We start from the raw sequence: 22645 nt of genomic DNA on the forward strand, positions 1-22645 counted from the left end.
AAGGCAGATACTTCATTGTTTGTGCATCAACTTGGTTCTCAGATAACAGTGGCACTCATTTATGTTGATGATATCCTTCTTACTGGTTCTTCACCTACATTTCTTCTATCAATTATTGCTACTCTTCAGTCTCATTTTCCCATCAAGGATCTTGGTGATTTGTATTTTTTCTTAGGTCGTGAAGTCAAAAGAGACTCTACCACTTTAATGCTGTCACAAACAACATATGATGTTGATATTCTAAAGAGGTTTCATATGGAGGGTGCAAAGGCTTGTCAGACTCCATTGGAAGTCTCCGAGAAACTTTCAAAGGACAGTGGTGATTTACTTGATGATCCCTCTGAATATAGATCATTGATTGGTTCTCTTCATTACCTTACATGGACTAGGCCTGGAATTTCTTATGTTGTGAATCTAGTTTGTCAACATATGCAGCATCCTAGAGTTCCACATCTAAATGAAACCAAAAGAATACTTAGATACATTAAGGGTACTCTGGGTTTTGGTCTGGAATTTACCAAGGGTTCTTCTTTTCTATTGGGATTCTCAGATGCTGATTAGGCAGGCAATATTGATGACGGGATATCTACAAGTGGTTACTGTGTCTTCTTGGGTTCAAATGTAGTGTCTTGGTCTTCCAAAAATCAGACCACGGTTGCAAGATCCAGCACAGAACCTGAATATAGAACACTTGCACATAGTGCATCTGAGATTGTGTGGATTTGTTTTCTTCTCCGAGATCTACATTTTCCAATCTCAGGTATTCCTCAACTTGGGTGTGACAATATTAGCTCCATCTCTCTAGCTTCTAATCCAGTTCAACACTCTAAAATGAAGCATGTTCATTTAGATTATCATTTTGTTAGAGAACTGGTTCAGTATAAAGCTTTGGACATATTCTATGTTAATATTTTGGATCAATTGGCTAATATTTTTACTAAGCCTCTTCATGGTCAAAGGTTTACTGATATTAGATCCAAGCTCAAAGTTGTTGCAGCACCTTTGTGATTGAGGAGGGATATTGACACAACTAATGTTCTGCAAGATCAAGATATCCTGGCACATACTGTGGTGCAGGTTAAGGAAGATACAGTGGTGCAGGATAAGTCATTACAGCCAATGCCAGGTTGTTCCTAGATGTCTTTACACGCCATTCTATCATTGACTCTGTAATAGAAGTTTATCTTCTCTGTAAGAATGAACCTTGAGTTCCACTAATGGTGAATAAAATACACTGATCTTTTATGATCATTTCAACTGTAACTAGAAGGAAACAGGGATACGAGAACGAAAAGGAGTATGAAGCTTCTATTGTTGGTAATGCTGATTAGCTGAGTTTGATGGAGTTTGGCAGTAATGGAGATATTGTGGTACTCGGTGGAGTTGAAGATCGACAGTCTGTGGCAGAGTTGAATATAAAAAGTGGGTCTGAACTGTGGTAATGGTAGAACTGGAAGTAAGTTGCTGCCATTGGTAGTTGACGGACATAATGGAGCTGGAGGTCTGTGTTTGCCGAGGCTGATAATCAAGCTGGAAAGAGCTTGGCAGTTTGTTGAATATCGCAAAGAAGATGAAGTTGTACGTAGCTGAAAGGAAAAGAATTCTACTGAGATGACGAGGAGGAAGAAAAAGATATTATCCTGATGGTGTTTGATGCTTCTGCTATCAGAGATGGTGATCATGGCAATGGAGCTTGGGTGTACTGTGGAAGATGGGTTTAACCGAGTCTGAAGCAAACATGGAAGCGAGAAAGAAGAAGCGGAGTTTGGCCGCGAGTAAAAAGAAAGTCAGGGGAGATTTATTTTCACGGATGGCTTGGTATAAGTGAAGCTAACCGTAAAAGTCAGGGGAATTTATTCTTCACGGAGGTGAGAGTATCCGGGAGATTTGGTCGAGTAAAGGAAAAGTCAGGGACTTTGTAAACTCACGATAACATGTGTGTCCGTGATTCTGACGGGAGTAAACAAAATTCTAGGGAAAAATAAAACTCACGCAGGGAGTTGTATCAGTGGAGGCTTGAGAAGGTCAGTGGAAATTTACACTGTCATTTCAGGTTAAGCCAGGATTGTTGGGCTCGACTTCTGCCTCCTGCACGAGCCCGTGAAGACAGTTTGGACGTGGGTTGTTCTTTCACATGAGCTATACGTGATTTTGGTGCTAGTTTGGCTAGTTTTGGCAACTGCTTTGACCGGGACTCACGGGCACATCAATATTTGGGACACCTAAATAAGAGATATTTTCATCATTAAATAGCTTTTTTATTTTTAACTATGCCTTTGGAGAGAAGAATACAAGGAAGAAAAGTTAGGGTTTTGGAGCGATTTCATTATCGTAACGATTTCTCTTCCATTTTCTTATATGTTTAACATGGGTGTTTCTACATCCATGAGTAGCTAAACCCACAATTGATTGAGGATGAATTCTAAGTTCTAGACTTGATTTGGATTAATATATGCATCTATTTTGAGTTCTTCATATGATTATTGTTTGATTCTACTTTAATGAATGTCTATGATTGATTACTCTAGGTGGCCAACTATAGTAGTTTATTGATTGATTTATTGCTAGTGAAGGGTTAGGATATCTGTGTTATTGTTGAATAACCCATACACAGGTAGAAAACGTGAGACCTTGCGGAGGGATTCTGTGAAGAAATCGCGTGTAGAGCAACATTAGAAAGTGGACCTTGCGCTAAGAGTCTAACTACTAATATTAACCTAAGTCATAAAATATAAATCATTCGACCAAGTTACACCTTGAGTGCGCTAATAATTGGTGGCTTGGACGAATAGAATCTGATATTCGAGCGCTTCGGTATCCACGGTTGATAATAATCTATGATTAATGATGAATTGATGAATATATTAACTCATTGATGGTTTAGTGACGAAGAAGGATTCCTAGATCATCTCTCTGTATTGCTTATAACTCAATCTTTTAATTACTTTGTTTGTTTACCTTTAAATCTAAAACAAATCCCCCCATTGTGACCTTTTGAACAACTAAATCTCACTGCTCTTCGTGGGAACAAACTTGACTTTAAATATATTACTTGTTAATTGAGTGAAATTAAGATCACTAATTTGTTGCACCAACGACACGCATCAAATTTTGGCGTCGCTGCCGGGGAGCAGTTGGTAGCTGTATTTGTTATTTCTTTTTAGTTTATTTTTGTATATAGTTTTATTTTTAGTTTTTAACTTCGTTGTATAGAATTTTTATTTCAGGTACCATTCTTGGTGTTCACTATGATTTTTTAGTATTTACCGTTTAGAACGAGAGATATGGGAGAATCCCTATGATAACGAATCTAGACCTATTCATATTTATCATATTCTTAATTCTCCCATTCCGGGAGAAGAGATATGGTCTGGAGATTCTATCATGAATGATGGCCAAAAACGTATTAATACTAGAAAACTTTCTAAGCAATACGATCAGCTAGAAGAAGCCAGAGCATCAGAAGAGACTCTTGAAGAAATTAACAAAGTCATACAAATGGAATTCCAACATCGTTGGGATGTTGAAGATTATGAGGATGACGAAGATTCTGATGAAGATGAGAAAATTCCTTACAACAATGAGGAAGTTATTCCTACTCCGTATCATAATAATGATCATTCACCTATTCAAAAGGAGGAGAGTGGATATAATTTATCTATTGTTGTAAACGGTGTAACATACTCACAAGAAGATCTTAGGATTTGTAACGAGAAGGAATTTCTTGGAGAATGGCCCGATTCTGATGATCAGAATGTTGAAGAGATGATGCTCGAGAATGAAACCAAGTTGAATGTATTTGTGGAAGACCCAATTAAGCTTTCCCATGATTATAATGATGGTGAGACTGTAGTTGAGGCAGAAAATGACGAAAAATGGTCGCAAGGTTTGATAGAGGACCACAAGATACGAGAGGTAAGTAATTCACTTGAATTCCCTAAGGATGAAGAGGATTTCGTAATACAAGATTTTTTACAAGGTTTGACTAATCCTTTGCATATTAATTCTTCTCTTTTACCTCAATTAGGCTTGGATGTATGTGATTCAGAAGTTTTATTGAACTACTTTGCTTCTAAATATCCACCATTGGAAATACTTAATTTTCACGTTGTGCAGGTTCACCAAGAAGAATCCATAGAATTCCCCAAATTATATGTTCTTTATACACTTCTAGGTGTAGAAAGGACTAAGTGTGGGAGAAACGTCTATCGAGTGATAGCATCACTATTATTATCCTGTGCTAACATCGGTGTGCAGCTATTATTTGCAGTGCAGATTATTTTCTGGGTGGATCCTCAAATTTTCAGATTATTGGTATTTGCGGAGGTTCAACACGACAAAGTGGATGTAGACTCCCTTGAGTTTCGATATTTACTCCCTCTGGAGGAGTATTAAGGAGAATGCAAAGTCAGGCTGACGACTTTAAACCAAGCGCTAAATGAGAGGCAACCCATAGGTTTTGTATCTTAAACCCTTTTATTTTATTATTTTCATATCATATTTTCATCCCCATGTTTAATTTCATTGAGTCTGGAATCTATCTTAGAAGAGAATTATGACGAATACCTTTTCGTCAGAAAAATTCAGACTGCACGTAGTTCAGTCCAGAGACCATCACTGTCAGACCGTTTATTGAAATACTGTGCCCTTTTGACACTTTGTATAAAACACGTAGATGAACAACTTTTGTGGAACGGAGTTTTTCCAAATTCCTTACCAATTTGTACAATTTTTGCTTTTTATCTGTTGTTACGTCAGAATTCAGAATTTTCGGTTTTACACATTGAGGACAATGTGAAGTTTAAGTGTGGAGGAGTAATTTGCATATAGATTTTTCATTTTTTATTGTACATATTTGCATAAAAAAAAACTCCAACTTTTAGTTAGTTTAGAGTCACGTAGTATACATTTCGCTAAGATTACATCAAAATTCTCACAAGAGTGACTGAACTGAAAGATGCCAGAGAACATGATCGGGTTTCTTGATTGTTTAAGAGTTAAAGTTGGATTTAACCATGCCAGTGGAAAATGAGGTGCAGAATGAATTCGGTAGTATAATTGTGATCCCCCATAGTGGAGACTACCTATTGTTACATCATGTGAGGCACCGACCTTCAATTCTTTGTACGTGTCTAAATATATGCTTTTAGAGTGTGTGTCACCGTACGTTAATTCCGGGTAGAAAGGTGAGCTGCCAAATCTCCCGCCAATAGAAGCACTATTTTGATCTCTTGAGTGCTATTTTATCAATCATGATGGTGACATCGAATTGCTAACTTACATACCACTTGTAATCTTGTTCGCAGTTAGCACAATCCACTTTATCTCTCTCTACACCAACAGGTCCATATAAACACATCATCATCAACAAGAGGAGTGATATCAAAATCTACAAGGAAAGTTGAAGACGTTTAAGGTTTACAGGCAACATTACAGAAATGAGCAGATTTCGGATTCAAGTAAAGCAACAAAACAAGGAGCAGAATTTCTACATGTTGAAGACTTATGTACAAGAGCGAGAATTATCAAGATGAGGGTTCAAGAATTTTATGATATCAAGACATACAAGTTGTGAAGAATCAAGCGGTAAAGTACTTACACCATGACCTTTGTACTTGCCACTTTATTTTATTTGTTTCATTTTCTCTTGTCAAAAAAGAAAAAAAAAAGACAAGAGAAAATTTTGTTAGGTTTATTATTAGTTTTATTGTTTGTTTTGTTTTCATTTTGTGTATTTTTGTATTTTTCTTGTCTGAATAAAAAAAAAACAAGAAAAATGTGTTGTATCATATTTTGGTTTGTTTTTAGTTTTTCTCTTTCAATAAAGCCAATGGGAAAGAAGGAATATCCATAATGAAGTTTCAAGCAACAAGGATTTGAAGAAAACGAGTTACATTGTCAAGATTCTACGAAGTTCAAGAGTTATCATCAAGAGTTGAAGACCGAAGACGAATATGAAGACAAGGATTGAAGACCAAAGACGTTTCTATGGATGTTGTGAGAGTGGTGCTAGTTGCAAGTCGAACGGATAACGAGGTAAGTAAGCATATTCCCACCTTATTTAAGTGGTTGATTTCCTTTCTTAGAGATCGTCAGAAAAAAAAGGTTTTCAAAATGATAAAAGATGTGGGTTTTCAAAACAATTCGGAGGGTTTTTCATTCCTACTATTCAACGTGTCACGGGATTCTCTCTTCATTCCTACCTGGACACATGTGTGACCCATAAAAAAGTTGTTTATTATTGAGAGCAACTTCATAAAACCCTTTCTGGTGAGGCAGAGTCGAGACTTTCGATCACTCTCGAGCCTGGATTCTTTCGATAAGGGATGGTTATTTTTCTCTCAACTTTTAAAGATGAGATTGTGTTCATAAATATGTCTAACTTCTTATGACTAGTGTGCAGAATCTCTATATCTTCTTAGCGCGTTGGATGTTATCATTTTGGAGAACTAGTAAATTGTAAAAGTAGGTTTTGTGGGTATATCTCTAGTAAACCCTCACGAGACTATAACTCGTCCACTACGGACACCTAGGGGTTTAAAGGCCTGTTGCACATGCTAAGTGCATCCGTTTTCTCGACGATATGGAGTTGTTGTATTTTAGATAGTTTGCTCGAGGACTAGCAAAAGCCAAGTGTGGGGGAATTTGTTAAGTGCATATTTTGCATATATTTAGTGTCGAATCCATGCTAGTAATTGCTTATATTCTTTCAAATTATTGTACATTACGTTTCTTTTTCTCTATTTGTGTTTTATTAGATGAATCATCTAAAAGAAGTGAATTTGCACTTTATTGTGCAATAAAAGAAGCTAGCTATAAATGGAGAAAGGCCAAATACCAAGTGCAACTCGTTGAAGTTTAGGAGTTCTTGGTATCATCTTGAAGAGGACAAAAAGACGAAGTCAACAACGAAAGAATGAAGTCATTCCGACATCATATGAAGATTTTATGGGCACTCGAAGTAAGTCAAAGTGCGCGAACAGAATTTATAAAGGCACCCCTATTTCTGTTAGAGGCTGCCACCTTTTTCATAATTAAGCTTGATAATTTTGATGATAAAAGCTATATCTGGAAAGGTCTCTGGATTGTTGAATCTCAAAATCTTAAACTAAGAGCTTGGGAACCTAATTTCAATCCAGAGAATCTACTTCAGCTTTTGTATGGGTAATGTTTCCTGGTCTCAGTATTGAATATTGGAAAGAGAATATCATTTTACAGATGGGTAATAAGATTGGAAAAGCTATTAAAGTTGATGAAACAACTCTGAAGAAGGAAATTAGATACTATGCAAGTGTTTTGGTAGAAATAGATTTATCCAAATTTATTCCAAGTAAAATTTGGGTTGAATCTAAGTATAAAAAGTTTGAACAAGCCATTCAGATTCCAATTCTACCCAAATTTTGTAACCATTGCCAGATGATTGGTCACCTTGTAGCAGAATGTAGAAAAAGAAGTGTTTCATCACCAACAATTCCAATTCATGAATCCATAATGGAACAACCTAAGAAAAAGTAGAGACCAAAAAAACCTCAAGAGGGTGTTGGTTTTGATATTTGCTTTCCGGAGAATTCTGCATCCACTCCTTCTGATTCAAATGTGAATAACCTCACTAATGCTGAGAAGGTTACATCAACTTCCCAACAAAGTGAACCTTCTTCTGGTAGATTTCATATTCTTCAAGAATCTCAAGAATTATTCGCAGGTACTTTAGACTCTCATGTGGAATTTCCAATACTTTCAGTTGATAAGCTCTTGAACTTGTGTTCCAATACTCCTAGTATCACAAATGTGGTTAACTTGCTACCACCTATTGTTCCTGCTATTAATCCTGCTTCATCAAGTGATCAAGAAATACTAAGACAGGGGAAAAATAAAAATGTTCAAAAAGAAAAAGTTGCAAAGCCTAATGTCACTACAAGAAAGCAAGCAGCTAATTCAGATACTGAGAATAAAGTTAAAGATGTTGGAATTATTGGAAACAAGAAAATTCAGGGTAAGAAAGTCCAAAAGCTTCTCAAACTCATTCTTATCAATGAGAATAGTTTACTGAATGTCAGGGGCTTAAGAATATTAAAAGCAACTGACAAACTGAGAAGTTTAGTTTCATCTTTTTTGTCCTTCCTTAATTTGGTTAGCAGAACCTAAAATAAATGTGAAATCAGATACTATAAAGAAATTGAGATTAGCTGGAATAAAGAACAAAGTTATACATAATTCTTCTGACGGTAGCAAAGGAAATATTTGGCTATTATGGAGTTCAGCAATTTCAGAACCAAAAGTCATATCAAATACTAAACAAGAAATCACTGCGGAAGTGGTAGACTCAATAATAACAGGAATTCATGCAGCACATTTGGCAGTTGATAGAAGAGAGTTGTGGAACACTTTGGAAGAAATTAATTCCTTAAATAAACCATGGATAATCATTGGAGACTTTAATGTTGTCCTAAGTATTGATGAGAAAAAAGGTGGAAGAAAACCTCTAAGAATAGCAATGCTAGAGTTCAATAATTGTGTTCATAATTGTGAGCTCATTCAAGCTCCAAGAACTGGATTGGATTATTCTTGGTGCAATAATAGAGCAGGATCAAAAAGAATAGTATGAAATTTAGACAGAGCTTTCTATAACACTAAATGGTTAGAACAAAATCCAAGTTGGGGTTACATTGTGGGAGCAAGAGGTGTTTATGATCATGGTTATCTGTGTGAAGAAAATGCTTCTATTCCAAAGCCAAAAAACATTCCCTTTAGAGATCTAAAAGTTTGGTTAGAACACGATGGATTCCTCAAATTAATAGAAGAATTTTGGAAGCTTCCAATTGATGGAAATCCTGGCTTTATATTCTTGACAAAACTTAAAAGGTTGAAGCAAATTATAAAAGATTGGAATTGGAATGTGTTTGGAGATGTTAAACATAAACTCCAGTTGCCTGAGAAGAATGTGTTGAAAGCAGCTTTAGAATCAGATGAAAATCCAAGTGACATAAAGTTATTGAACAATCTTGTCACGGCTAGAGGCATACAAGAAGTACTCTCTTAGCAGAATAATGAAATAGAAAGGCAGAAATTAAGAGTCAAGTGGTTGAAAGAAGGTACTTCCAACTCAAAATATTTTCATGTAAAAATGAAAATTAGACAAACCCAAAATGCTATTGTCGAACTAGAAAATAATGAGGGAAATATAATATCAAGTCAACAAGATATCTCTGAAGTTCTTTTAAAACACTTTGAAGACAAATTTAAGTTCCAGCACACTCACACGGTAGATGGTGTTTTTGATGCAATTCCTATACTTGTTCATGCTGAAGATAATCAAATGTTAGCAGCTATTCCTTCCTTTGATGAAATCCATAAAGCAGTATTGGATATGGATCCTGATAGTGCTCCAGGACCATATGGATTCAGTGGATGGTTCTACAAAGCTACTTGGCACATCATTGGTGAAGATTTTTTAAATCTATACAACACTGCTGGACCAAAGGTTTCGTTCCAACTGGTATGAACTCTAACTTCTTATTTCTTCCAAAGGTCAAAAATTCTAAGAAAGCTAACCAGTTCAGACCAATTGGACTGATGAATTTTAGCTTTAAGGTTTTCACAAAAATAATTACAACAAGGTTGAGCAAGATTATTCATAGGATTGTTTCCCCTCAGCAAGGAGCTTTTATTAAAAGGAGAAACATCCAAGATCAAATAGTTTTAGCTTCAGAACTTGTTAATGAATTGGAAACCAAAAGAAGGGGAGGAAATATGGCTCTAAAAATTGATATTGCACAAGCTTATGATTCCATCAGTTGGCAATTCCTCTTCCAAGCTATGAAAAGTTTTGGTTTTTCTGAAAAACACATAGAATGGATCCATATATTATTGAAGTCAAGAAAAATCTCTGTCTTGATCAATGGAGGTCCAGTTGGCTATTTCAGTGTTTGGAGAGGACTCAGACAAGGAGATCCATTATCTCCATTATTATTTGTTATAACAGAGGTTGTTCTTAGTAGAACCATTAGCTCAATGGTGGATAAAAATCTTCTCATTCCAATGGTTAACATAAATGGAATCCAACCAACCCATATATTTTTTGTTGATGATATTTTCATGTTTTGCAATGGAGACAAAAAAAATCTTAGAAGATTGATGAAAACTCTTAAAGACTACCAACAAGCTTCAGGCCAAATTGTCAGTGCTTCAAAGAGTAAATGTTTTGTTGGAGGTACAAGTGATTCAACAAAATTACAACTAGTTGAAGAGTGTATATGGCTTTATCATCATATCCTGATATATATCTTGGCATTATCTTAAATCCAGGAGTGGTAAAAACTTCTCAAGTGTGGGGAATTGTGGAGTATCTTCAAGACAAGTTAACTGGATGGATTGGGAACTTATTATCTTTTCAAGAAAGAATTATCCTGGTGAAATTTGTTCTCAACAGTATTCTTATTTATAGTATGTATGTCTATAAATGGCCTGCAAAAATCTTACAAGAATGTGAAAAAATCATAAAGAATTTCCTTTGGTATGGAGATTCAAATATAAGAAAAATGATTACATTAAAATAGCACAAAGTTTGCTCTCCTCTTTCTGAAGGTGGTTTGGGTATTAAAAGGCTACATATTCTCAATAAAGCTTTGCTTATGAAATTATGCTGAAAAATTCAAAATGGAGAAGAAGAATGGACCAAATTCTTTAGAGCTAAATATCGGAACAAGGAAGGATAATGGATTTTATATTACAAAAAATCCTCAATTTGGCCTGGAATTAAATGGGTCCTCTCTGAAGTAAACAATCACTCAAGATGGCTAATTGGAGATAGTAAAAACATTTCAGTGTGGAAGGATGCTTGGTTAAAAGAAAAGCCTTTATGTGAACTATATCCATAAAATGAGGTGATGCTGAATAAGCCAAACTTAAAAGTTGCAGATTTCCTGCATAATGGTGAATGGACAATTCCACCAGAATACTCAAGTTTCTTTGGTGATAATGAACTTACAGTGGTGGATAACAAGGGAGATAGGAGGATCTGGTGTGGAACTTCCACATGTAACTTTTTTGTTGCTTCTGCAATTGAACTCATAAGAAAAAAATATCCAGCATTACAATGGACAACGCATGTTTGGCATAATAGTATACATCCCAGTATCTCTAATAATGTATGGAAGATAGTAAGGAATGTAGTGCCATCAGATGATAACATGAAAAGAATGAACTTCCAACTAGCATCTAGATGGCCTTTCTGCAAGCAAGCTGAAGAGAATTTAGAACACATTCTTTGGTTCTGTAACTTCAGTGAGATTATTTAGAAGTGGTTGGGAGGAATTTTTAATTTTCTCAATCCAAAATCTCTGGAGGATATTCTAAATTATGCACATTCAAAGAGTCCTGCAGTGAAAGAAATTTGGAGAACTGCAACTTTCATCACAATGAAGGAAATATGGTTCTTAAGAAATAAAGTGGTGTATGGTAATGCTTCAGCAGATCAAGAATTTGTGAAAAGAAGAGTAGTGAAATTTACTCATGACAGTGACTGCAGAATGAAACAACCAATGTGGAACTCTACTTATGACCAGGAAGTTATAAAGTTCTTCAATCTCAGTTGCAGGAAAGTTAAAACTTTTCAGGTTAAAGAATTCTTCTTTGCCCTCCCAAAAGAGAATCAAATCCTGTTTTGATGTGATGGAGCATCAAAAGGTGATCCTGGTCAAGCTGGTTTTGGATTTATGGGGAGAGACTGGAATGGAGAAGTACTAGTAGATGCCTCAGGGGGTATGGGCATTGCAACAAATTTTCTTGCAGAGGTAATGACAGTCTTATGTGCAGGTGAGTGGGTAATTTTTAAAGGCTTACTAAATGTCTGCTTTAGATCAGATTCAAAGGCAACCGTTGCAGCATTTATATCAAGGAATCTTCCTTGGATAGCTATCACCAGATGGAACAACATATGTGCTAAACTTCAATGAGAGTTCATTCACAGCTTCAGAGAAATCAATTTCTCTGCGGATTCATTAGCAAAAAAGGAAGCAAGTCTCAATAAGGGATAATACATTTTGTACACAGGAAACCTCCTTTCCTTAAAAAGTTACAAATTCCTTTCTTTTCTTATTTTAGATTTCAATAATTCATTGTAAGCCTAGTTAAAAAAGGCTCAATTTTGCTAAGTCTAATAATGGGCTTTGTGCTGTAATTTTGAATATTTTTGGTTTTAATAAAATTCAATATTACTGAGCAAAAAAAACGATAACATGTATATCCGTGATTCTGACAGGAGTAAACAAAATTTCAAGGAAAAATAAAACTCACGGAGGGAGTTGTATCAGTAGAAGCTTGAGAAGGTCAGTGGAAATTTACACTATGACAGGCTAATAAGGTTAAGCCAGGATTGTTGGGCTGGACTTCTTCCTCAAGCATGAGCCCATGAAGACAGTTTGGACGTGGGTTGTTCTTTCACACGAGCTATACGTGATTTTAGTGCTAGTTTGGCTAGTTTTGGCAACTGCTTTGACCGGGATTCGACGCACGAGCACATCAATATTTGGGACATCTAAATAAGAGATATTTCTATCATTAATAGCTTTTTAATTTTGAACGACGCCTTTGGAGAGAAGAATACAAGGAAGAAAAGTTAGGGTTTTGAAGCGATTTCATTATCGTAACGATTTCTCTTCCATTTTCTTATATGTTTAACATGGGTATTTCTACATCGATGAGTAGCTAAACCCACAATTGATTGAGGATGAATTATGAGTTCTAGACTTGATTTGGATTAATATATACATCTATTTTGAGTTCTTCATATGATTATTGTTTGATTCTACTTTAATGAATTCTATGATTGATTAATTGATTGCTCTAGGTGGCCAACTATAATAGTTTATTGATTGATTTATTGCTAGTAAAGGGTTATGATATCCTTGAATAACCCATACACAAGTAGAAAATGTGAGACCTTGTGGAGGGATTCTATGAAGCAATCGTGTGTAGAGCAACATTAGAAAGTGGACGTTGCGCTAAGAGTCTAACTACTAAGATTAATCTAAGTCATAAAATATAAATCATTTGACCAAGTTACACCTTGAGTGCGCTACTATTGGTGACTTGGACGAATAGAATCTGATATTCGAGCACTTCGGTATCCAGTGACCAAGGGACTTTAGGGGATAGCACTGCGCTAGTTGTTATTCCACAGTTGATAACAATCTATGATTAATGATGAATTGATGAATATGTTAACTCATTGATGGTTTAGTAACGAAGAAGGATTCATCGATCATCTCTCTCCGTATTTCTTACAACTTAATCTTTTAATTACTTTGTTTGTTTACTTTTAAATCTAAAACAAAACCTCCCGTTGTGACTTTTTGAACAACTAAATCTCATTGCTCTTCATGGGAACGAACTTGACTTTCATTATATTACTTGTTAATTGAGTGAAATTAAGATCACTAATTTGTTGCACCCACGACACGCATCAGCCGCTGTTGACATTTGAATAGCAAATGCTTTTACTCCCCCTAAAGGCAAGCTAGGTAAATATTCAATCCAAACATCTTTGTTATTCCCCTTTTGTATTAAGAATTACTACATAACAATATGATACGTTTCTCCCCCTTAGTCAATGCATTACTCTTTCGTTAGATATAATGTTTTAAGCACAATTGTCCTTTCCTAATGATTAAAAATCACTTGTTCACTCCATATATTTCTCCCCCTTTTTGTCACAAAATGACAAAGGTTCGAGCAAATAAAGGAAATAATTGCCCGAAGCAATTTTCCCTATAGTCCAACAAATCGACTAAGAAACTTAATTCTATTGTTGAACCGATTACGTACGTCCAATCGCTTTTTTCGATAAGACCAAAATAAGGATCAGAATTAACTTTATTTTTCTCAACAACAACATCATCTCCGCCACAACACTAGCATCACAACACCACCAACCACCACCGCCACCAACATCGCCACATACTACCACCACCATACCACCGCCACAACAACACCTCAACATCTTCAGCTACCGCCGGAATACCACTTGCGCCGCCACCACCAGCAACACCACCATAGTTATCACAGAACATGCTCTGTTATTGGTAATACAATTTAGAAAAAAAAATAGGCCTTTAACCTGTTTTGATTTTAGAGATAAAAATTTTAGTAAGATTGAAGGTTGTCTTTCTGCTCCACTACTAGCACAAGCTTCACCTCGACCGCCACCACAACATGCATTATCAGAAACGATTACACAAAAAAAAATTGAAAAATAATCACATAATTAATTTTTTTTTTACTGAATCAATCAAGTTACATAAGTATACGAACAAGGGGTTCAATCAAAAATTTAGGTCCACATAAACCAAAAGAAAAAGGCCAAAAGAGAAAAGACTTAAAAATGATATTTTTGACGATCATATCGAACTCAAATGAATAGATATTGTACTTTATTAAAATTAATCTCCGTGTTTATATGAAGTGATGGCTTAGAATCAAAGAATCCTTTGTTAATCGTTGTGAAATTTTACTGATACTTTTATTTTTAGTAACCTAAATACATAGTTATCTTCAATCCTTGGAATAGACAAATTGTTTTCTCGACCTATTAACATATTAAACAGATAAATGTAGATGTGGTGATGGTGGAAGAGAAAGAGACGAACATTCCTCTGCAAAGATTAATCGATAATTCCCGACCCTTATAGAGCTAATTCGACGTAGCAGTTAGTATTATCATATAAAACCCGGTATAGGGGTGGTGCTCAAGCATTAGCGACGGGGATACCAACGAGCGGAGAAGAAAAAGTTTACAAAAAAGAGTAGTCTGTTTGGTTGGTAAAGATGCAAAACTTTTGGGGTTACGGCGGAGGAAGCTAAGATGAAGGTTGAAATGACTAATATGCCCACGGAGGGTAAGTATATGTGCAGAGAATGGACGATTTCTGTTTCGCCTCTTCTTTTCTTGCCCGACGGCCCAATATTTAACACCCGTATATTTATTTTTTCCAATGAAGAGACGAATGTATGTTCTTGGCGAAAGGAGTAAATTCATAGAGTTTATAGACCGTGATTAATCATATTCTTAGAACTATTCTTTCATTTTTTTCCTTTTCCTCAATGGCATGAGAAAAAATAATGTACAGTGTGAATGCAGTTTAATAAAGATAATATCACGACTTGAACAGATTTGTATGGTTAAACTATTAGGTTCACGGGCGAGCGCATAGCACTTGTGGTTTCACTAGTTCTATAATAAAGAAAAGGCTCATTTCCGGCGAAGTCTTGTTTTTGGTTGGTTACAAAAAAATAAAATAATTTGGTGTCATGATATTACTAATATGACCTCAAATATCAATCACCACTATATATATACGGTCCATGGATGTGCGGTTCAACTAAATTTCTAGGGTTGTATATGAAGGAAACTATGTGATGCTTCTATCCTAATCTCCTAATGAGATTATTCCTCTCCTTCCTCTTATCTTTCCTTGTTTCATCTATAATTCTTCTATAACACGTTATCATGCACAAAACTTTTCCGCAGAGGTAGATTGGATTGATTGATTTTTTTTTTCTCTACAAGGATTAACGTCAAGTTAATGTTGCAAGTGCTGAATCAAATCAAATAAGTTGGATCTAATATTTATTTTATTTTATTTTTTCCCTATTTTTTTATTATTCCGGCATATTTAGTGAGAATTGATTGGAATCTGTGCTATACTATAACTAATTGAGTGGTTATATGTTAATTTAAAATTAATCGTATGTCAAAATTAAAATAATCATAGTCAAAATTAAAATAATAATATATACTTACGTTGTTTGGGCGTGAAAGTTGATCTTCAGAATCTGATCATAGTTTTTTTTTTGGTTCCGTGAGTCGATTGTAATCCTCCGGGAAAGGAGGAAAAGAAGAGGAAAGCCAACCGGCTTCGGTCCAGCCAAATCGGAGCCAAACCGACCATACCGGTCTGGTCCCATTCCAGCCGAGCCGATTCCAAGTTCAGAGCATCTCCTGTTTTAGCTCGGTTTTGTGTTCGTGGCTGTGCACGATTTAAGGCCGTTCCGGTTCTGTCTATGTATGGTGGGAACGAAAACTTGAGGTATGTAACCTATGAAATATTTGTTGGGCTTATTTATTTGGGTTTAGAATTTTTTTTTGTCTCAAGATAAGTCCATATTATATAATCGGTCAATTTGAATTATGACCGTTGATCTCGTTCATTAAGAATTTTTGTTAATGTTATTTAGTTTTCTTGAATATGATATTGGCTATAGTTGAATGTTGTATATTATTGCGTACATGATATTTTCTCCCCAAATTTGAATGTTCCATGGGATGTAATCCATTTGCTCGACTATTAATGAGTTCGTAGTTTCAAAAGACGTTGCAAATAAAATCACATGCATTCTAATTTTTTATGGAAGAACTTACAAAAGGTGATATGAGTCAGAAAATTTCCATTTCTATACTTCATCCATGATACTAACAAACCAGTATATGTTGAAGTATAACAACAAGAGAACCATCATTAGTAATCTATTTAACCTAAAGTAAGTGGTTGACATGTGTAGTGAGATTCTCTTGGCCTATTGAGATAAAGAAATTTCTTAAATTAAGCTAAATGTAGCAAAAATGAAAATGGAAAGAACTCCGAAGTAATGAGGGTTAGACGTACCGACTCATATAAATCATGTGAAAATGGACATATATATCATGAGACAAAGATGTAGTTTTCTCCCAGCAGTAATGACACCAACGTACATGTATCAATTGAATATGAGATGAAGCTAAGATGTAATTCTAGCTATTACCAAAGAGTTGGGAATGAATCTTCTTGCCACGAGACATAAATTTTCTAATGCACTTGACATATATTTGGATGGAAAATATATCTTCCCCCGTGAAATGTAACATATATTCACTCTAAAGTACTTGAGTTGATCCCACTTTTGTTACGCAATAAGGACACACCAGTTATTAAATCTCTCAAGACTCATTGTCTAACTGATAGTGGTTTTTTCTCCCACTAATTTAAGGAATATACATTAGTTTTAAACTAATTCTTTATAATGTGACTACGATGATTGGATCATCGAGCGAAGCACTGCTCAAATTTTGTTTCCAAGATGTAACAAAGATTAAAAGTCACAAAAGCTCTACATGTACCGAGAGCTAATCACCTTGTTAAATTCCAAAGAGACCCGTGCAAGTGGATATCATATAGAAACTCACACTTATGAGAATGTAATTGATTGACATATTTTATATCTCTAATGCATGTGGAAGGAAACATATTTTAGAGAAACTAATGAGTCAATCTAGTGAAATGTAAATCACTATAGTGTCTGGATTATTGAATCCATATTGACTCCGACGATGAAATGTTGGGAATTGACTCATATAAGCTTTGACATAACCATAAAGGAACTTTGGTTTTGACATGATGTTTCGTTTTGAAAAGAATCATACATACATCGTTGTGTTCGAGTGGAGGAGACTATGGTAAAAAGTTTGACAGAATGCGAAGTGACGTCATATCTCTCTGTTGATGGTGGTTTTTAGCTTAGGGTTAAAATCGTAAAACCGCACATCTGACGTGATGTCACTATGATCATTAGCACATTTATTGAATCGATCAGCATACCTACGTAAGAATTACCAGGGTATCCTTTTTTATGTGTCATGTTCCACGGCAGAACCCTTAACATTGACCGACATCATCTATGCCAAACCGTAATTCTCATGCTACCGCGCCAAGGCATGCCAACCATGCCAGCTGCACCACTGTGCCAATGGAAAACCATGTCAGCCACGTCTACCGCGCCAAGGCATGCCAACCATGCTAGCCGCACCATGCGCCAATGGCATGCCAAACCCTTGGTCTGACCATGCCAAGCCAACCGCACCTTGCCTTGGCCCCAACCATGCTAGCCGCACCATGCGCCGATGGCATGCCAAACCCTTGGCCCCACCATGCCAAGTCAACCGCACCATGACTTGGCCCCACCATGCCAAGCCTTATGTACCAAGCCCTTGGCCCCACTATGCCAAGCCATGCGCGCCATTATCCTTGGACCCACCATGCCGGCCTTCTCTATGCGGCTACCAAAAGGAAGGCGTGAGACGATCAACGACCACCCTTCCATCCTAGATGCAAATCCTAGCCGTCCAAGGTCTCCAAACAACGCATGGTAACCTTTGGCTCAAAACCCTAGTTTTGGACACGCCAAGGCATGCCATGCCACATGTGACAATGACATGCCAACCGCCTTTCCGCGCCATACCATGCCGGCCTTCCCCATGCGGATACCAAAACGAAGGGGTGCGACGATCAACGGTCACCCTTCCATCCTAGATGCAAATCCTAGCCGTCCAAGGTCGCCAAACAGCGCATGGTAACCTTTGGCCCAAAACCCTAGTTTTGGCCACGCCAAACTGCGCCAAAGCATGCCATGCTACATGTGCCAATGGCATGCCAACCACCTTGCCGCGCCATACCATGTCGGCCTTCCCCATGCGGCTACCAAAAAGAAGGCGTGCGATGATCGGCCACCCTTCTATCCTAGATGCAAATCCTAGCCGTCCAAGATCGCCAAACAACGCATGGTAACCTTTGGCCAAAAATCCTAGTTTTGGCAACGCCAAACCGCGCCAAGGCATGCCATGCTACTTGTGCCAATGGCATGCCAACCACCTTGCCGCGCCATACCATGCCGGCCTTCCCCACGCGGCTGCCAAAACGAAGGCGTGCGACGATCAACGACCACCCTTCCATCCTAGATGCAAATCCTAGCCGTCCAAGGTCGCCAAACAACGCATGGTAACCTTTGGCCCAAAAACCTAGTTTTGTCCACGCCAAAACGCGCCAAGGCATGGCATGCAAACCCCCTTGTCGCGCCATACCATGCCGGCCTTCCCCATGCGGCTACCAAAACAAAGGCGTGCGACGATCAAAGGCCACCCCTCCATCCTAGATGCAAATCCTAGCCGTCCAATGTCGCCAAACAACGCATGGTAACCTTTGGCCCAAAACCCTAGTTTTGGCCACACCAAACCGCGCCAAGGCATGCCATGCCACATGTGCCAATGGCATGCCAACCACCTTGTCGCGCCATACCATGCCTGCCTTCCCTATGCGGCTACCAAAACGAAGGCCTGCAACAATCAACGACCACTTTTTCATCTAAGATGCAGATCTTAGCCGTCCAAGGTTACCAGCTAACGCATGGCAACTTTGGCCCTAGTTTGGTCGCGCCTAAACAAAGCCAGAATCCTAACTTTTGGTCGCGCCCTAAACTGGGCCATATTAAAGCCATACTGATCATACTTTCATGCCACTGGATACCAAACGAAAGGTTGCAATAATCAACGGATACCTTCCTCTTAAGATGCAAAATATCGACCATTGAAGGTCACCATCGAGCCGTTAAGTCTCCCAAGATCAACTTGCCAGACAACAACAACATGCTACATGTTTTCCACGAAAACACTCGAGATATCAACACATGTCATAAACTGGGGGATGCTCATTGGGTATTGGTTTGGCGGTTTACAGCGTGTGGCGTACACTGCACTCGTTATAAGAAAGTGTCATAAGGATGAGGCAGTTAGTAAATACAGGGAGTAATGGTGAAACGCTTTCTTTTATGGAACATCAATTCCAAGCGTTACCGGTTACCACCTCCTCCCATTTACTCACCCGTTTTCCATTTCTTAATGAGACCAGAGTACGTTTCACTTCGACTTGTATAAATAGGCATTACCTATTTCCACCGAATAACAAGTTTTGGTCAGGAGCATACAACACTCAGAATCACCTGTTAGCTTTCCCATATGTTATCTTACGCTTCCTGATACAAGTCAAAACAACTAGTATTCTAGAATCAACTATTCTGGTATCAACACTCTCTTCGCTTCCCTCCCCGAAACCAACCCTTCTCCTCCACTTTGTGACCGAAGCAAGTATGGAACGACCATTTCTTGGTTTAGGCCGGACTTGTACAGATTGATCTCTCGAATCTAAAGTACTCCCTTGCAGTACATTGTTTAGGGTTTAGACTTGTTTCTCACCCACATCACACGAAATTACCGAAACCAGCAGAAACTGTTTTCACCCTCAAACACTCTCAATAAGTGTTTTCGATAGTACTAGATTCCCCCCCCCCCCCCTTTCCATTAGTCTTTTAGAGAAGAAAGCATATCACTCATTTTTACAAAGTCTTCAGTAAAAGAGGATCGAGACCATCCTAAGATGCAAATGGTAATTCAATATTACAAAGGAAACGAGGTGAAATTTAGAAAAATATTCATGTAGAATGCGAACCATTAAAGTGACTTATGGCTCTGGTGAATGTTTTGACATTTTGGACTAGTTATAGTTCCCAAGAAATTTGCGTTTGGAAAACTACTAGCACATATTTTATATGTAAAAGCTCGCCACCCCTTGTAAATGCTAGCGAGTGCACATAATCTATACCAACATGACACAAATCTACAATATCTATTCATGCCCATCACTATCACCTATACCTCCGCCATTAGCCTTTCCTAGTCCACCAGCGCCTACAACACAAACACAACCACCTTCTAATCCTCCATAGACACCAAAAAAAAACTCTTATAACATTATCCTCCTTCCTGAAAACCTTCACACCAACACCAAATCGTCCACAACGTCCTAATATAATACAAAAGAGATCAATAGATTTGAGATACGAATTAGTAAATCCTATAATACAAACTTATAATGTAAGATTTGGATCAGTGAAAACATTATAGAATTTTCAAGAACCCGAAAACCAAGTTATAACATACCCTTTACCAGAACTGAATGTAAAGGACATATTGACTAACTAATACCACTCATTAACCATAGATCTTCCATAGACAATGAAGTTGGGGTCTCCTCACTTGTTAATTTATCAATCGTAGTAACCAACACCCCATTCCAAACCCCTGAAAAGTAAACCAAGATTCTTCAATTCAAAGGAACAAACAAAATAGGAATCCCAAACAACTTTAGTTGCTCAAGAAAATGAAACAATATATCCATCAAAACAAAATAAAATTCGACAAACAGTATCAGTGAATCAGGAAAAAAACAAATCTGACCTAGTTCTGCTCAGCATACAATTTCTTGAACAGCTTCTTGTCCCTTCTCTCCGTAGCCAAATCGCACATGTCCATACCGGTATGCTTCAGAGGTAAATTAACAAAATCAATGAAGTATAAATCACATTCACAAGGAAACTGAAAGGAAAATTAGGAATTTTATCATGTGTTTCTTACCTTGCAATTAGCTGTTTGTAGATGTAATACTGAGAATTACCCATGACACAAAAAAAATCCAACACCAGTTAGGGTTTTTATTTTGGGTTCTTTTTAATTTCTTCAAATGATTGAAAATCAACACCAATTATTAATCAATTGACGACCTTGAATAGATTTGAGGAAGTGAACGATTATATTAGGGTTTTAAAATTGGGAAAGTTTGGATTTTCAGAAATCATGAGGAGATGAAGTAAAGAGTTTGTTTAACAATGATGAACATAGTTCAGAAGATAAGATTTTTCTTTTTGAAGGTGAGAAATAAACTTTTGCAGTTATCTCGGGAATTTGTGGAGAAGATGAAGAACAAGGTTTGGGAATAGGATAAAAAATGAGAATTTCTCCTGTTGATTTTTCCAGTTTCACCATTATTGTTGAAGAGGGGTTTTAATTTCTAGATTCATGGATGAGATGAAGATGCAGAAGGTTTGTCGGTAAGGGAAAAGAAAAGAGAATGAGATGGGATAACCGAGAGAGAAGTGATAGGGAGAGGAAGGTTTGTTTCTAGAAGGAACTATGAAAAGTAGTTTTCACGGTGGACTTAATTGAGGTGGGACCATAGAAACATGTTTCTCTGGCTGTCCTAATATAAATCCACGTGGAAGCCTTTTATATTTACTAACTGCCCCTTTACATTAAGACTGGTATGGCAGTTTGATTTGCTTTTGTTATAAAAAGACTGCTTTTGGGAGACCATATAAAGAAAGCCTATGGAAGTCTTATTTATAAAGTCCAAGCAGAATTAAAATACTTATTTTCCACTAGTTCTGTACTCTTGTTTTATTCTGGCCTATAATACGAAACTACTAGTTGGTTTCTCTTCACCTGGATCTACGCGCGGCTGAGGAAAAGCATGTTTAGTGGTTAATTATAATTAGCTAAGTTAATAGATTAGTTCGATAATGATTAGTTAAATTTTAATCACTTCACTTGGGTGAGAGTAGAAGGAAATTTTTTTGAGGTAATACGAATTCTCCATATAAAAATAGAGTTTTTTCGAACGCTCTCATTAACCGGAGCTTCTGGTTGATTCTGGCCCCACCATTTTAATTTTCGACCAATAAATTTTGAGGAGAATCTTTGTGACCCACAATATATTTTCGGACCAATCACATTAAAGAAAAAACAATTATCAAAAATAGATAAATCTAATCAAAGTAAAATCACATTTGTATATGCAATGTTCATCACAATTTCGTCACAAAATTAATTTAATCATAAACGATTAAGAAAAATTGTCCAAGTCCAATGTCCGATTACAGTTTTATAAACAGTGAAATCGTAATTACAAATCCAAGCAACTACAATTAAACTAATCGTAATTAGTTTAAT

General features: G+C 36.9%; 1 protein-coding gene and 1 long non-coding RNA gene across 3 annotated transcripts; one reads left to right on the top strand and one right to left on the bottom strand.

Moving 5' to 3' along the window:
- Nucleotides 1–9124: 9124 nt before the first annotated feature.
- Nucleotides 9125–11954, top strand: LOC113342013. The gene is made up of 4 exons (XM_026586681.1): nucleotides 9125–9496; nucleotides 9655–10210; nucleotides 11686–11814; nucleotides 11863–11954. Exons 1-4 carry the CDS (start codon nucleotides 9125–9127, stop codon nucleotides 11952–11954), a joined length of 1149 nt encoding a protein of 382 aa, XP_026442466.1.
- An 8320-nt stretch (nucleotides 11955–20274) lies between these two features.
- Nucleotides 20275–21814, bottom strand: LOC113341968. 2 transcript variants are annotated; one of them, XR_003356283.1, is made up of 4 exons: nucleotides 21275–21814; nucleotides 21098–21181; nucleotides 20801–20941; nucleotides 20275–20663 (listed from the first exon to the last, which is right to left on the bottom strand). It is a non-coding gene; the product is annotated as an uncharacterized LOC113341968 (long non-coding RNA). The 2 variants fall into 2 exon arrangements; XR_003356282.1 differs by having other exon boundaries at nucleotides 20275–20941; nucleotides 21275–21811.
- Between the last annotated feature and the right edge of the window lie 831 nt (nucleotides 21815–22645).

Source organism: Papaver somniferum, unplaced genomic scaffold (assembly GCF_003573695.1).
Source record: "Papaver somniferum cultivar HN1 unplaced genomic scaffold, ASM357369v1 unplaced-scaffold_33, whole genome shotgun sequence".
In the NCBI taxonomy this organism is placed as follows: domain Eukaryota; kingdom Viridiplantae; phylum Streptophyta; class Magnoliopsida; order Ranunculales; family Papaveraceae; genus Papaver; species Papaver somniferum.

Coding starts and splice junctions, on each gene's coding strand:
- LOC113342013 (XM_026586681.1), top strand. CDS start 9,125: ATGAAAATTAGACAAACCCAAAATGCTATTGTCGAACTAGAAAATAAT. Junction 10,211..11,685: donor GAGTAAATGTTTTGTTGGAG/GTACAAGTGATT, acceptor GAGCATCAAAAG/GTGATCCTGGTCAAGCTGGT. Junction 11,815..11,862: donor AATGACAGTCTTATGTGCAG/GTGAGTGGGTAA, acceptor GCTTTAGATCAG/ATTCAAAGGCAACCGTTGCA.